Genomic DNA, 17,256 nt, shown 5'->3' on the forward strand with positions numbered 1-17,256 from the left:
ATATATATTTAGTGCTATAGGTGATTACCACTTTTAGTGGTTATTATAATAACTGAACCTAAAACTAGGCTTAGTAAAAGTAGTTTGATTTGGAAAGAAAGCTGTTTGGGGAATGATAAGGCTTTTGGATTTCAGTAATTAAAAAAGCTGTGAGAATATAAAGAGTAATTGCAGTGCTGAACTAGAACAGCATGGTAACTGAATTATAAATGTTAGTATTTTATGATGTTGTTGCTTATTGTGAAACATTCAGAGCATGAGTTAAAATTTCGTTTATCATATTGTCTTGTAGGGGCCCAGGTGGTGGTAGACCTTGGCCAAACCCAACAAATGCCAATTCAGTGAGTATATATATATTTTTTCACTTTCTTTGTGCTTTGTAACATTTAACAACAAAAATCTGTTCCTTTTCAAAGCCCCACAATTGGTTATATTAACCTTTTTTAAGTAATAATTCAAAAGTATTTTTATATATTCTTAGAAAAATATGTATGATCTTTGAAATTATGTGATTTGTTTCACTTCAAGATGTAAGGTAAAGATGCATTCTATGTAGATTAACGGACATTCAAAAATAGAGGAATAACGTGATTTATTGCAAAAAGAATACTGCAGTAGCCTACATTTATCATAAAATCTATCATATAATGAATTCACCTTCTAAAATAACTATAATAATCACTAAATTGCCAAATAAAACCAATTGTTACCAGGTATTATGATTCTATTTGCTGTTCTTGTTGTACCTAGGCTTGCTCTCTTGCTGCTCCAGGAAGCAAGTATACCTTTGCCTGTGTCTGTGGACTAAACTGCCGTCCTTACGCTTGTACCTGTGGTATCTATGTATCTGGCATCATGGGAATTTTCCTTACACATTTTGTGGCTGTGATTTGACTGCATAAATACATTTCTTAATAATGTCACAAATATAGGCACAGGTTAAAATTTAAGCTTTCAGTCTTAAAAATAATACTTTAAATTTACTGACCCAGAAAATAGCTTTCTTGACTTTTAAAACCTTGGGTTCAATATGTGAGAGAGTTCTGCTCTGTGCATCTGTGTGGTATGTGCACTGCACAAAGATGCCTGAGTCAGTCAGTAGGAGACTGAAAGATAGCTGGTTTCCAGTCGTGAAGTCTGTGGAGTATTTACCCAGAAGGGTTGCCTTTTGCTTATATGCAGAGGTACCTACATTGACTAGCAGTGGCCTTAATTCTCAGCAAACATGAAACTGATCCAATGTTTAACATTAATTTAAATTTCAAGAAAATTTGATGTGAAGTGTGGATGGTATGGACTTCCCATGTAGCTCAGCCGGTAAAGAATCCACCTGCAATGCAGGAGACTCCAGTTCGATTCCTGCGTGTGCAAGATCTGCTGGAGAAGGGATAGGCTACCCACCCCAGTATCCTTGGGTTTCCCTGGTGGATGGTGTAGACAGAATCATCCTGAATCTATTGCTATTCTAAAGTAGAAATCACTTACTTCTCAATTAAGTAACTGTCATATTTTCAGAGAAAATGTTAATCTGTATTACTTGCCTATCTCTTAGATTCAATAGCTATGATGTTTGATAATTAAATAAAATTGCTTGTGGTGGAGAGAATGATGATGTTGCTTCTGTTTGGGTCTTCAGTGCACTGTTTTAGCAGATCTTGTAAGATACTCTTTTACCTGGTTATGTTATATATGACTGTCTTCACTCCAGTTTTTTCATTTGCATATATGCTTTTGAATACTTCACATTTCTGTTTCCTTTTTGCTCTATGTGCCTTTCAAACTTTAAGACTTCCCTTTAAAATGGCATCTAACTAGCAGCTCAGATGCTTTCTTTGAACTTCCCATTAAAATATACCCAAAGGTGCAGGAAAACGATTTTTTAATAACGGTAGGAATTCTGCCAGTCTTACTGTTGTCAGAATCTGGAACATATTCCTATTATCTGCACATCTGGTGAAACAGGATTAAAAAGCACAGTCGATGACCCACCTCCACTAGTAAGCTTTCCTACCTAAAAGCAAAAAGACCTCTCTCCTTCTTCAGTGCCTGCTTAGCCAGCCATCCCTACACTGCCTACACTGCAGGGTGGGAGTGAGCTCACACCCACCACTGCCCACCTCCCCCAGCACCTCCTTCTGTACTCGTAACTGGAGACCCTATCCTCTAAAAGCCACCGAGGAAGGACTGATAACTGAAGATGGTACATTGTACCTAGCATCATCCGAGTAAAGAGTATTAGATAGAGGCAGAGATGAGGAAAGAGTTGTTCTTTCTTTTGATTTTTAAAGTACAGTGAGCCCCTGACATATGAACCTTCAAGTTTCAAACTTTCAAAGATATGAACATGTGTTCACGTGTCCAATCATGTAAGTTAGTTCACATGTCTGGTGTATATTGTCACCTGCTTGCATCCTCCACAAACAGTTGTGCTTTTGTGTACTTTACAGTGCTGTGTAGAGTACAGCCATATAGTATCTTTATTTCAATTCCAGGATGTCTAGAAGCTGGCATAAAAGCAGCGGTGATATAGGTGGTACTGTTAGGAAGGGCCAGCTGTTGTACTATACTACTGTACTTTTCAAGGTACGATAGTGTAAGATTAAAAATGTTTATTTTGTGGGTTTTTTTAATGTATTATTTGTATGAAAAGTATTACAAACCTCTTACAGGACAATACTATATAGCCAGTTATGTGAGTTTGGGTACCTAGGCTAACTTTATTGGACTTACAACAAATTGGACTTGCAAATGCACTCATGGAACAGAACTCATTCATATTTAGGGGACTTACAATACCAAAAACACTCCTCAGGATTTCACAGAGCCAGGCAGTGTGGATAGAAGAATTCACCATATCAGGTCAGCAGCTCTGCCTTATTTTAGATCCTGAGAAACACTAGAAGTTAAGAGAAGGAGCTGTGCATATTAAACCACTGTCCAACAGCCACTCCAAAGTGGGCATTGGGCTAGCACACATGTAGGCCCATAATCAAGTTGAAAGCAATCCCTGCTAATGTGATTAATGTATACCACATATGTGTATTCCTACCCTCAAAGAATTTGATGGGATAGGGAAAAGTTGTGAGAACACCTATCGTTTTCTCTTCACAAAGAGAAAGGAATCATCATCCTGAGCACTGAAAGGAAAAACATTCCTCCGAAATATGGTTGTTTATGAGAAGAAAAAATCATAGGCAACTGATGACTTTCTAGCAAAAACATAAGGCTTACATGAAACAAAGCAAAAGTATTCAAGAGGGATTTTTTTTCCCCTGCATACCATTGATTATACTGTAGTGACGATTTACCTGTGTTATTTTGAATTCCAAGTTCTTTGGACTTTTTGTATTTAAAATAAATAGTTTGTTTTGTATTTAAAACAAATAGTTTTCATTTTGTGTCAGTACAGTATGCCCAGGGCTCCTCAGGGTAGCCTGCTAAAGGTTGGTTGCTTTGTTTCTGCTGTTTCCAAATATGTTTTATATACTTTTTTTTTTCTTTTAAGAACTTTGTTTCCTAAAAACAAAGAGACTATCTTTCACAGTAGAAGGATCAACACTTTAAAATTAATATTGATGTAATCTGTTTTCTGATCTGCACACCTTATTTTGATTTCACCAGTTGTCCCTACAATGTCTTTTGCAACAATAGAAAATCCCCATTCACTTCTTACATTCATTTGTCAAGTCCCTTTGTCTCCTTTAACCTGGAACAGTTCCTTTGTCTTTTTTAACCCTGGAGTTTTGTTGACCACAAGCCAGTTATTTTGTGCAGTCTCCCATAATTTGGTCTTGGTGGATGTTTCCTCACAATTAGATTCAGGTTATATATATTTGTCAGGAATCCCCAGAAATAATTTTGTGTTTTTCTCAGTGCATCATTTCAGGAGGTGTGTGATGGTAATTGTCTATTATTTGTGTTACTTTTATTGACTTCAGTCACTTAGTTAAGGTGGTGCTTGTTGTGTTTCTCCACTGTTAAATTATTGTTTTTCCCTTTGTAATTCTCTGCTTGTGAGACGTACTTTGACACTGCCATAAAGATCATACATTAATCTGCTGCTTTTTGTATCCATTGATAATTCTCTCCTGAATTATTTCAATATGTTGGTTGCCAAATGGCTATTTTCTAATTCTGTCTTTCCTTCTCTACTTATTACTTGACTCTTTCCTAGATGAGTTTTTCTTTCTTCTCCAGTCATTCATGTATATCTGATGTACTTGTGGATTCTACTCTGTCCAAAGGGTTTTGTTTTTAAATAAAATCATGTCAGATTTGTCCAGTTAGAACCCCTTCAAGTTGGGTCATTTGTCCTTTTGACATATCCCTGTTACACTTTGAGCATTTTGAAGCTCATATTTTCCCAGCCTTAACCCTGATAACAGCCATTTATATAAGGGTCCTTGGTTCCTTTTAGTGGAGAGTAGTATTTAGAAGCCATTGGTGTGACCTAGCTTCTAGCCATCTTAACCAACAGATATATATATATACACACACACATACACATATAGCCACACATATCTATCTATCTGTATCTATCCATATTAAAACCAGAAGCACACGCTACAGCTCTCTTTACAATTAGCCGAGACATGGAAGCAACCTAAGTGTCCATAATGAATAAAGACGATGTGCTGTGTATAAATGGTATATTCAGTTCAGTTCAGTCACTCAGTCATGTCTGACTCTTTTATGACCCCATGGACTGCAGCACGCCAGGTCTCCCTGTCCATCACCAACTCCCAGAGTTTACCCAAACTCATGTCCATTGAGTCAGTGACGCCATCCAACCATCTCATCCCCTGTACTTCCCTCCTCCTCCTGCCCTCAGTCTTTCACAATGGTATATTACTCAGCCATAAAAAAAAAGAATGAAATAATGCCATTTGTGGCAACATGAATGGATCTAGAGATTATCATGCTAAATCAGACAAATCAAAATATCATATGATGTCATCCATATGTGGAATCTGATTTTTTAAATGATACAAATCAACTTATTTCCAAAATAGAAACAGATTCCCAGATATCAAAAACAAACATGATTCCCAAAGTGGGAGAATGTGGAAGGGATGGATAAATCAAGAGCTTGAGAATAACATACACATGCTACTATATACAAAATAGATAATCAAGGACCTACTATATACCAAGAAAACTCTACTCAGTATTCTGTGATAACTTATATGAGAGAAGAATCTGTAAAAGAATGAATATATGTGTATGTATAACTGAATCACTTTGCGGTACCCTTGAAACTAACACTACTGTACATCAGCTAAAATCCAACAAACTGTAAAAGCAACGTCCATGAGTGCACACTGGTGCTTCAACTGTGATTCAACACAACAGAGTTCATTCTAGACTTTCTGTTTTCCATGTTGATTATTCACTTCTCTGAAAGTAAGAAGTCTGCCTACCATTATCCACAATAAATGTATTTATCTGTGTAATCTGTATCTTTACATAGTTTTGTCATATATGTTTCGAACAAAAATCTTTTGGCACCCCTTTACATGGCAGCAGGAGAAACATTTTTAAAAACAAATTTATGAGACTTACCTGGTGGCACAGTGGATAAGAATCTGCCAGCCAACTCAGGGGACATGGGTTCAGTCCCTGGTCCAGAAAGATTCCATATACCGAGGAGCAACCAAACCCCTGCACCAACTGCTGATCCTGAAACTAGAACCTGCGAGCCACAACTTCTGAGCCCCTGTGCTACGATCGCTAAACCCCAGCCCCCAGAGTCTGTGTCCTCCTCAACAAGACAAATCACCACAGTGAGAAGTCCACACTCCACAATGAAGAGTAGCCCCCGCTCACCAAAGCTAGGGAAAGCTTGCACTCAGCAGCAAAGACTCAGTGCAGCCAAAACTAAATAAAATTATTTTTTTAATTTATATTTTAATTCATATAAGAATATGATTTTTACTTTTAACTCATTATGCTGAGTATAACAGTATTGGCCTCTAATTCTTACTTGGAAACTTACAAGTCTGCCAACCTTTTTATTTTTTATGTTTTTCACAAAGAACTGTACATTTGAGCTGAACTGTAAAACAGGTTTTAATCATAAAGCAGAAAGCACTTTTATCAAAAATACCTGAATTAGCTTTGTCAGGAGATACTTTTGATTATATGTACCAGCCTAACTAGGCTCATACTGAAAAAGACTACTACTGGGTCATGTATCTGAAAAGTCCAGATATAAGTTTGCTGGGGGACACATTTGGCTCCAGGGGTTCAAAAAACACCATCAGGACCCTGTCCCTATTCATCGCTTACCCTTGTTCCACGAGTCTGGCAAGAAGGCTGTGTGAAGCTCCACATTTGTATCCTCACAGCTCCCTGTTAAGCACTAAAGAGCACAACTCTCTTCAGTTAAACACAGGTACTGGAAGTAACTAACTGAAGTAGATTTGCTTAGCTTGGATACATAAGCTTATTCATGAACCAGTTATGACCCGGGGGTACAATGCTGTATCCACCAGGCCTGGGTCACGCACTCAACCCCCTAAGCCCCACATGAACCACATGGAAAAATAAGGGAGGTATGGTTCAAAGAAAATGCAAGGAACAATTGGCAGAAGAGGGGCTGAGCAGAAACAACAGATGATCAGTACAGCATTGTATTCATCAACTCACTGACTTGACAGGAGACAGAGAAAACTCCTATGAGGAAAAATGAGGCTCTACCAGAGTGATTAAGCCTAAGAGAAATACAAATATCTTACTCCAGATAGGAGCTTTGCCCTATTAAAAATAAGATGCTCATTTTTTTTAAAGAGCACTGAAAAATAAAAGAACACTTTCAGCTTTACAGTGACACAGAGAATGTTCCCCTCCCTGGTTTCTAGTGAACAGAATTTCAATGCATATAAGGCAGTTTTGAATTTCGCAGTTGATGAAAACTCCCTAGCTAAAATGTTAAGCTACTTAGCAAATCATTTTTTTTTTTAATGAAGCCAGAGAGAACCTCTAGGTATTCTGCTGTTCATCTACCATGGCACCAGTCATAAATATTTCAGGATTTTTGGATTGTCATCACATCTCTTGAATTTTCTGTCTAGTTTAACCAGACAAACATATGGCCTTAATTTTTATTATCTGTCAAGTAAGAGATTTGTGTAGTTCTATGATTCTGATCTTCTAGCTCTCTGGTCTTATCTTCTACATCTGCATTTTCATCTTAATGGACATTTTGTATAGTATATGGGGGAGGGGTGGAGGGAAAAGATAAATTATGTTGGGGAAATTCTGGTGACTGGAGGTGGAGAAAAGCCTGGACAAAAGTAAAGAGAAGAGGGATTTTAGGAAATGTGTGAGGAAAAAGTATTAGATTCTTAGTGGCTGGAACATAGCTTTGGAAGGCAGAGAAGACATCAAAGCTAGAAAAAGAGAGAGGGAGCATGATGTGTTCAGGGCTTTGAATGCTGAAAAATCTGGAATTATCATCTGCGTGGAACAGAGTTTTGTTTTAGGATGATAGTATATAAAATGGATATACAGAGAAACAATATTAAAAGAGTAGAGTAACAGGCCTGACAAAATGTCAGAGTCTGAGGTAGAGCAGTGGAGCAAGGATGGAGGAGATAAAATGTCACACATGTAATCAAAAATAACTGGTGATTGTTGGATTTGAGGATAAAGAAATGAAGTTGAAGGTGATTTCAGGTCTTTGAGACTAGTTTCCAGGGAAAGATATACACAATTGAATGCAGATTCCAAGGAATAGCAAAGACAGATAAGACCTTCTTCAATGAACAGCACAAAGAAATTGAGAGAAACAATAGAATGGGAAAGATTAGAGCTCTCATGGAAAGAGATTGGGAAAAACTGGAGATGTCAAGAGAACATTTCAAACAAGGCTGGGCCCAATAAAGGACAGAACAGTAGGGACCTAACAGAAGCAAAAGAAAATTAAGAAGAGGTGGCAAGAATGCACAAAACTATACAAAAAAGGTCTTAATGACCCAGATAATTATGATGGTGTGGTCCCTCACCTAGAGCCAGATGTCCTGAAGTGTGAAGTGGGCCTTAGGAAGCATGACTACAAATAAAGTTAATGGAGATGACAGAATTCAGCTGACCTATTTCAAATCCTAAAAGATGATGCTGTTAAAGTGCTGCACTCAGTATGTCAGCAAATTTAGAAAACTCAGCAGTGGCCACAGCACTGAAAAAGGTCAGTTTTCATCCCATTCCCGAAGAAGGGCAATGCCAAAGAATATTCAAGCTACCATACAATTGCAGTCATTTCACATGCTATTAACGTTATGCTCAAAATCCTTCAAGCTAGGCTTCAACAGTACATAAACCAAGAGCTTCCATATGTGCAAGCTGGCATTAGAAAAGGCAGAGGAACCAGAAATCAAGTTGCCAACATTCGTTGGATCATGGAGAGAGCAAGGGAATTCCAGAAGAACATTAGTTCTGCTTCATTGACTATTCTGAAGTCTTTGATTGTGTGGTTCACAACAAACTGTGGAAAATTCTTAAAGAGATGGGAATACCAGACCACCTTACACCTGTGTCCTGAGAAACCTTGTATGCAGATCAAGAAGCAACAGTTAGAACTGTACATGGAACTATGGACTGATTAAAAATTGGGAAAAGAGTACAACCAAGATGTATATTGTCACCCTGCTTATTTAACTTATATGCAAGGTACATCCTGCCAAATGCCAGGCTGAATGAATCACAAGCTGGAATCAAGATTGCCAGGAGAAACACCAACAACCTCAGATATGCAGATAATACCACTAATTGCAGGAAGCAATGAGGAACTAAAGAGTCTCTTGATGAGGGTGAAAGAAGAGAATGAAAAAGCTGGCTTAAAACTCAACTTTCAAAAAACTAAGATCAAGGCATTCAGTCTCATCATTTCATGGCAAATAGAAGGTGGGAAAGTGGAAACAGTGACAGATTTTATTTTCTTGGGCTCCCAAATCACTGCAGACAGTGACTGCAGCATGAAATTAAAAGACTCTTGCTCCTTGGAAGAAAAGCTATGACAAACCTAGACAGCATGTTTAAAAGCAGAGACATCACTTTGCCAACAAAGGCCCATAAAAGCAAAGCTATAAAAAGTTTTTCCAGTAGCCGTGTACGGATGTGAGAGTTGGACCGTAAAAAAGGCTGAGCACCAAAGAATTAATACTTTTGAATTGCGGTGTTGGAGAAGACTTTTGAGAGTCCTTTGGACTTCAAGGAGATCAAACCAGTCAATCCTAATGGAAATCAACCCTGAGTATTCATTGGAAGGACTGATGCTGAAGCTGAAGTTCCAGTATTCTGGTCAACTGATGCAAAGAGCTGACTCACTGGAAAAGGCCTTGGTCCTGGGAAAGATTGAAGGCAAAAGGAGAAGGGGGTAGCAGACGATGAGATGGTGAGAGAGCATCACCAACTCAATGGACATGAATTTGAGCAGACTCTGGAAGATAGTGGAGGACAGAGGAACCTGGCATGCTGCAGTCCATGGGTTCACAAAGAGTTGGACATGATGCAGCAGCCCAACAACGTCACCAAGGAGGATGGGAGTAACACAGAGTGAAATAAGGACATAGGGGGAAATGCAGGCTTAGAGGGTAGGCTGTGAGCTTTGTTTTTGGAATGTTAAATTTCAAGAATTTGTAAAGCACCACCTCTGATTCTTCTACAGTGCCTAATGTGTGTTTCTGTAATTGTGCTTAACGCATTATGTTATAGTAAATCTATAAAGTTCAACCTCTGCTGAGTACCCACTGATATGTGACCAGCAGTTTTTTATTTTCCCTTAGTCACATGCCCTTCCTACATTCCTTGTCCTTGGCCTCTTTTCTATCAGCTAAACTTGTCTCTTATTTTATGGGGGAAAAAAAAACACATTAGACTCACATTTCTTCAAATTCTACACTTCAGTATTATCAGACCTTTAATCATATTTCTTTCCTCTTCAGTTCAGTTCAGTCACTCAGTCGTGTCCGACTCTTTGCGACCCCATGAATCGCAGCACCCCAGGCCTCTTTGTCCATCACCATCTCCCGGAGTTCACTCAGACTCACGTCCATTGAGTCCATGATGCCATCCAGCCATCTCATCCTCGGTCGTCCCCTTCTCCTCCTGCCCCCAAACCCTCCCAGCATCAGAGTCTTTTCCAATGAGTCAACTCTTCGCATGAGGTGGCCAAAGTACTGGAGTTTCAGCTTCAGCATCATTCCCTCCAAAGAAATCCCAGGGCTGATCTCCTTCAGATGGACTGGTTGGATCTGCTTGCAGTCCAAGGAACTCTCAAGAGTCTTCTCCAGTACCACAGTTCAAAAGCATCAATTCTTCGGCACTCAGTCTTCTTCACAGGTCAACTCACATCCATACATGACTACTGGAAAACCATAGCCTTGACTAGACGGACCTTAGTTGGCAAAGTAATGTCTCTGCTTTTGAATATGCTATCTAGGTTGGTCATAACTTTTCCTCCAAGGAGTAAGCATCTTTTAATTTCATGGCTGCAGTCACCATCTGCAGTGATTTTGGAGCCCCCAAAAATTAAGTCTGACACTGTTTCCACTGTTTCCCCATCTATTTCCCATGAAGTGATGGGACCGGATGCCATGATCTTTGTTTTCTGAATGTTGAACTTTAAGCCAACTTTTCGCTCTCCTCTTTCACTTTCATCAAGAGGCTTTTTAGCTCCTCTTCACTTTCTGCCATAAGGGTGGTGTCATCTGCATATCTGAGGTTATTGATATTTCTCCTGGCAATCTTGATTCCAGCCTGTGTTTCTTCCAGTCCAGCGTTTCTCATGATGTACTCTGCATAGAAGTTAAATAAGCAGGGTGACAATATACAGCCTTGACCTCCTCCTTTTCCTATTTGGAACCAGTCTGTTGTTCCATGTCCAGTTCTAACTGTTGCTTCCTGACCTGCATACAGATTTCTCAAGAGGCAGGTCAGGTGGTCTGGTATTCCCATCTCTTTCAGAATTTTCCACAGTTTCTTGTGATCCACACAGTCCAAGGCTTTGGCATAGTCAATAAAGCAGAAATAGATGTTTTTCTGGAAGTCTCTTGCTTTTTCGATGATCCAGCAGGTGTTGGCAATTTGATCTCTGGTTCCTCTGCCTTTTCTAAAACCAGCTTGAACATCAGGGAATTCACGGTTCACATATTGCTGAAGCCTGGCTGGGAGAATTTTGAGCATTACTTTACTAGCATGTGAGATGAGTGCAATTGTGCAGTAGTTTGAGCATTCTTTTGCATTGCCGTTCTTTGGAATTGGAATGAAAACTGACCTTTTCCAGTCCTGTGGCCACTGCTGAGTTTTCCAAATTTGCTGGCATATTGAGTGCAGCACTTTCACAGCATCATCTTTCAGGATTTGAAACAGCTCAACTGGAATTCCATCACCTCCACTAGCTTTGTTCGTAGTGATGCTTTCTAAGGCCCACTTGACTTCACATTCCAAGATGTGTGGCTCTAGATTAGTGATCACATCATCATGATTATCTGGGTCGTGAAGATCTTTTTTGTACAGTTCTTCCGTGTGTTCTTGCCACCTCTTCTTAATATCTTCTGCTTCTGTTAGGTCCAATGGTATGGATCTTTCCTCTTAGTAATGTTCTTCTCAATGCTAGCCATTTGGTCTGGTCTCTTTATCCCACCTCTTAATGTTTCTACATATCTTGCTCTTTCATTTTGTAAAGGAGTCTTCATCTATCCCTCTCCATTGGCTGGAACTTTCCCTAACAGTGTGCCAATTAACAAATCCCAGGACAACCTTAGAACCCCCAGTCTTTCTCTCTTCTAGAGTTGGAAGGGATATCTGAGAGAAGACTTCTCTCAACCCTTCCTCGGTGTCAAACCACAGTCCTGTGTCTCCCACACTACCACCACCATTCTGCTGGGCAGTGAATTCCTTGATACTCTTCCTTTTCATTCCTGGGCAGCAGGGCAATGCCAGGAATATAGCAGGTGATGGGCAAAGATTGATTAAACTTCTCAACCGTTCCAGTTCCTGTGAAAAGTACTTGAAGGTTACTAGTGATATTCCACTGAGCAAAACTAAGGACTTATTTTCTGTCATCATACCTGAACTTTGAAATATTCAGCACCTTGGTTTTGTTTTAAACGTCTGTTAATTTCTTTTCTTCATTTAAGTAACATTTTCTTCCGTATTTGTACTAGCATATTCCTTTATATTTATTTATTTATTTATTATTATTTATTCTTGGGCGTGTCACAGAGAAGTTGAAAGACAAGCCCCGTAAGGCTCAAAGTAAGCCCAGTTTAGGCATTTCCTAGCCAGCCTGCTCCCACTTCTTGCTTCTTAAAAATCTACCTTGACATTTTATAGACTGTTTTCTCCAGGTTTTCCTCCAGTCACATTATCTACCCTTTTTTTAAAGTTAATTAATTTTTTAATTAAAGGATACTTTACAGAATTTTGTTTTTTGTCAAACCTCAACATGAATCAGCCATGGGTATACATATATCCCCTCCCTTTTGAACATCCCTCCCATCTCCCTCCCCTCTAGGTTGATACAGAGCCCCTGTTTAGGTTTCCTGAGCCATACAGCAAATTCCCATTGGCTATCTATTTTACATATGGTAATGTAAGTTTCCATGTTACTCTCTCCATACATCTCACCCTCTCCTCCCCTCTCCCCATGTCCATAAGTCTGTTCTCTATGTCTCTTTCTCCATTTCTGCCCTGCAAATAAATTCTTTGGTACCATCTTTCTAGATTCCATGTATATGCGTTAGTATACCATTATCTACCCTTTTTTAATTGGTAATGTTCTTTAATTCCAATTTTGGGCCTTTTTTCAGTTTAACATTTTCAACTAACACTAAACATAATCAAATCCTATATTAAGTATTGTGCATGGTGCACAATGGGGATTTATTTAATTGGAACTTTATCTCTAGTCCTGAACTCCAATGAGTTCTTAACCACTATTTCTAAATATCTGTTGATCAGTTCTAACTCAGTGTCTACTAGAGCTTTCAAGTACAACATCAGGCATTCCCCAAACCTGTCCCTTGCTTCCTACCTCCCTATATATGAATTAGTAGCACCGTCATCCACCCAGTCAGCATGTTGGAAACCTTGGAATTTCCTTAACTTCTCACCCAGTTTGTCCCCAAGCCCTGCAGAGTACATTTGCGAAGTCTGTCAAATTCCCTTATCCCTACTTATCTTAATCAGCATTGCCTAGAACACTTTTTATCATCTCTTGCCTAGACTTTTTGCAGTTTCTCCTAACTTGTATTCATGCTCCATGATGCCTGTAGAGTTATCTTACTAAAATACGTAAATTTGAACATGTCTCTCAAAACCTGCTGTTTCCAACAGCATAACTTTAGTCTGACCATGTAGCCTCATCATTTATCACAATTGTCTATAAGTCCCACACTGCAACAACTATAAAATTACATACCATGTCCCTAATAAACTGTGTAGTACTTTCACATTTGTTTATTAAATGCTGACCTTTCTCTTTGTCCTTGTAATGGACCCCCACTCTCTCTCTTATTCCCAGTTTCCCAGCTCAAATACATCTTCTGATCTTCTGTACCCACATAGTACCGCTTCTATCATATTTGGTTCTCAGACTAGGCTGACAGACACTGCTTTATTTGTAAGAGTTCAGATTCCATAGTGCTAGGGATAAGAGCCCAAATGCTCCTTTTCTCTGAATGAGGGCAAGGACTTCGAGATAGAAAACAGTGAGTACAAGGTTTGAGAGGGCAAAAATGGGAAGAAATTGAACTGGAGGGGGAACAACCTTTTTAAAGTATTTTTAAATGTTTATTATATTTAATGGTGTTTGAAGAAACCATGAAGAGGGAGAAGTTGGTACTTAGGAGAATGGGATGTTCAAGAGGGGCTAACTTTGGAAATAAAGATTTCTTTTCCCCCTACCTGAGATGAATGGATGAAAATTTAAATCTATAAACAATGAAGTGTTTAGTTGAAGATGAAGGCATAGCAAGAATTTGATGGCTTTAATGTATGACCAAAGGACAAAGTACTAACTCAGGATAGTCAAACCACTGATAAGAGCCAGTTCACAAAAGTCAGTTGTTAAAAATTCAGGAACTTTGTCAGCCAATTGTTAAAATCATTGGTAGCTTGAAATCTGCCTTATAGGAATATTTACACAGCATGAATTGGCATATACTACAGATTGGGAGTTTGTCCCTCAAGTTTACTGGCACACCTCTAGAATACTTTGGGGCTTCCATAACAGCTGAGCCAAAATGCTTCCAGATGTTAGTGAAACCTAGGTTGAAGCTGGAGAACATGATCATGCGTTGGACCTCGTCAACCCTGTTTTGTGTTCCTTGCCAGGCACTCTCTACCATAAAACAGAAAAGTTGGCTAGAGGATGATCAGAGAGTTGGGAATTAACAAAGTAGACTTCAGGATAATGAATTTAAGATATTAGAGAAAGAAAATGCTGGAATTGTGATGGGATAAGACTCTGGTTGGAATATAGAATGTTGTTTGTGAGTATCATGAAGAACAAGAAAGATGTCAGTCAGGAAAGTTGTTTAGATCTTAGATCCCTGTGCAAAAACTTTTAGGATGTAGTCATGCTCATATATGGAAAAACTGGGCTTGGGGGAGGGGCACGGGGAGGGTATTTCTGTAAAGTAAAGGCAGTGAGTGTGTTCCTAACATCTAAAGAGTGGGTTTTTGGTCACTAAGTCATGTCTGACTCTCGTGACTCCATGGACTGTAGCCCGCCAGTCTCCCATGGACACGTGGAATTCAAGGCAAGAGTATTGGAGTTGTTAGATCATATCTTGAAGTTGCTTAAGGATGACAGTAGGCAATAGAGACAGAAAGAACATGAGCCTGGTGTTTAAGTTATAAGGAGATGAAAACTGGAGCCTGCAGATAAGTTGGTGATTTGGAGACAGCAGGTACATGTATTTAAAATAATTAGCAGGGGATGGATGATTGATCATGAACTGCAAAAGACCCGAGAGAGCAAAGCTGTATTCATTCACCCAGTCGAGTAAATGTACAGTGCCATAGCGATCCTGATACTCACAGACATAATCATCACCACTAACGATACTGGGCACTCCAGTAACGGCCGTGTGCAGTGCTGAGTTACACATTAAGTGGCCCAAGCAGAGGCTCAGACGCCTGTGGTCTGGGCTTAAAGCCAAGCAAGGACGCCAAACAATGAGGAGACAGTTTTCAAATAACTGAATATTAAAATCATTAGAAAAAGTATAGCTTTGTTGTCTTTCTGCTTTATGATTTCATATTATTTTTGTGTTTAATTAGAAAGAAGGTATTGATGTAGAGGGAGCATTTAGGTACAGTCACTATAATCTTTTCGCCATTCTTAAGGTCCTATTTTAGCCCTGGCTGTCTTACTCCAAGAAGATAGTAATTTACTGGCTTTTTTCAGAATAAGGCAAAAATATCTCTTCTGGATGTGCAGACGATAAAAGATGTAAGCTAGTGAGCTTGTGTGAAAAAAAGAATATTTGGATCAACTTCTCTATTAATATCCACACTTACGGAGTTATTTTTAAATATATGTTTCCCAGTTTTCATTTCTTAAATTTTCATAGCAATGTCATATTAATACCTTCTGATCTCTAGAAAAGAGCTTGGTTAAGAGGGAATATGTTCCCCATATTTGATCCCCACAGATTAGTAGTCCTCGAAGACTTAAATTAACAACATATTTTGCATTCATTATATTGTTTTATAGAAGGTAGTTAGAAAGGAAAAGGGGAAACAGTGAGGTTTATATATCAAGTATTGACCCATACTGCATGAACATAATAGCCTGAAAACTGTCTCTCAAAAAGTAATCTATCCCAGATGCACATAAATTAGAAATTTCATCTGTAAAGTCTGCTAATTTGAAAAATTCTGATTTCTGGTTTTTAGCTGCACAAATATATATCTTTCTAATAATAGAATAAGTGTCACTAGTATCAAGCAGTGAGTATAACTGCCCTGAAAGCAATATAACTTGAAATTGTAATTCTGTCTAAATTCTTCTTGACTAATATCCTTTCCCTTTAATAAATTCAAGATAGTTCTGCATTTTATTCAGTTTTCTAGTACTCATATATAAATGCCTTTATCCTTTATTATCCTTTGTGATCAATTTTAAAATTTGATAAAAGTTAGAAAATAGATTCATTTTAGGTCAGTCTCCTTACTGCCACATAAATCAGAATATGTCTATTTTTTGTCCTGTTCATGTTCCAGATACCATACTCCTCAGCATCTCCTGGGAATTATGTAGTAAGTACATTTGGGTTTGTTTGCTCATAAGAATTGATGTGATGTTTTATTTGGGCAATGAAATAGTTGTCCAGATGTTAAGAAGAGCCCCTGTGTATTGGCCAAGAAGTGAACATCTGATTTGTATTGAGTTGTTTCGTCTGCCAACCTCAGTACATATGTTGATGTTCATTAGTGAAACAGTTATCAATCTGGCCAAAATTGCCCTGAGTACTGTGTTTTACTTCAGCATGTGTTTCTGTAAGCCAGTACAATACCCTGTCCAATCATGAAGAAGCACCCCCAGTTCCACAATGGTATGCTTGAATTTATAGTTCTTCATAATCTACACCCCCGCAGCACCCCATTGCCCTACACAGAGTCTAAGAAGACATTAAACTTTCTCCCAATCACAAAGAGAATCCGATAGCAGAATAATGACTAATAATTTGGGAGAGAGGTGTTAATTTTCACTGTTAGAAATCGAGAGCACTTATCATTTTGTACATGTTAAAAATTTCCAGTGATTTATATTTGTCAAATCAGTGGGGTTTACATGATGTCTTGAACTTACAAATGACCTTTTAACCATCATCACATTAGAATCCATGCTGTGTCTAAAGGCCATCACAGAAGATAGTTTGTTATACTGTTTAGCAGAGAAGCAGGAATAAATGGTAAAACAGAAAATCTTTCCCAAGGAAATATTCATAGGCGGTGGTTAACCAGAGTAGGAAAAAAGAGTACTTTGGAAGATCAATATCAATTGATCAGTTTTACTTTCCATGGAGGCAGTGTTCTATGAGCACAGTGGAAAATACACACGGTTTTGGGCCTGGGAACTTAGTGCTCAGAATTCCCTTAAGCTGCACAAACTAAGAAAGTAACTTTTTTCATGTTCCCCATGAAGCCAAAATGAAAGTTTAACAGTTTGGGTACAACCTATTTTTTCTTAAAGTCAATTAAAAATATACTTCATATATAGCTTTATGAAATTATAAATTTGAC

The 17,256-nt window shown here is 38.5% G+C and overlaps 1 protein-coding gene across 4 annotated transcripts in view; it reads left to right on the forward strand.

Moving 5' to 3' along the window:
- SSBP2 (single stranded DNA binding protein 2) overlaps positions 1-17,256 on the forward strand; it is a 308,955-nt gene that overhangs the window by 264,072 nt on the left and 27,627 nt on the right. For all 4 annotated transcript variants that reach the window (XM_018050056.1, XM_018050058.1, XM_018050057.1 and 1 more), the window contains 2 exons: positions 293-341; positions 16,234-16,269. In XM_018050056.1, the coding sequence (XP_017905545.1) occupies positions 293-341; positions 16,234-16,269 (85 nt within the window). The remainder of the gene's footprint in view (positions 1-292; positions 342-16,233; positions 16,270-17,256) is intronic.

This window comes from Capra hircus, chromosome 7 (genome assembly GCF_001704415.2).
Source record: "Capra hircus breed San Clemente chromosome 7, ASM170441v1, whole genome shotgun sequence".
Taxonomy (NCBI): Eukaryota; Metazoa; Chordata; class Mammalia; order Artiodactyla; family Bovidae; genus Capra; species Capra hircus.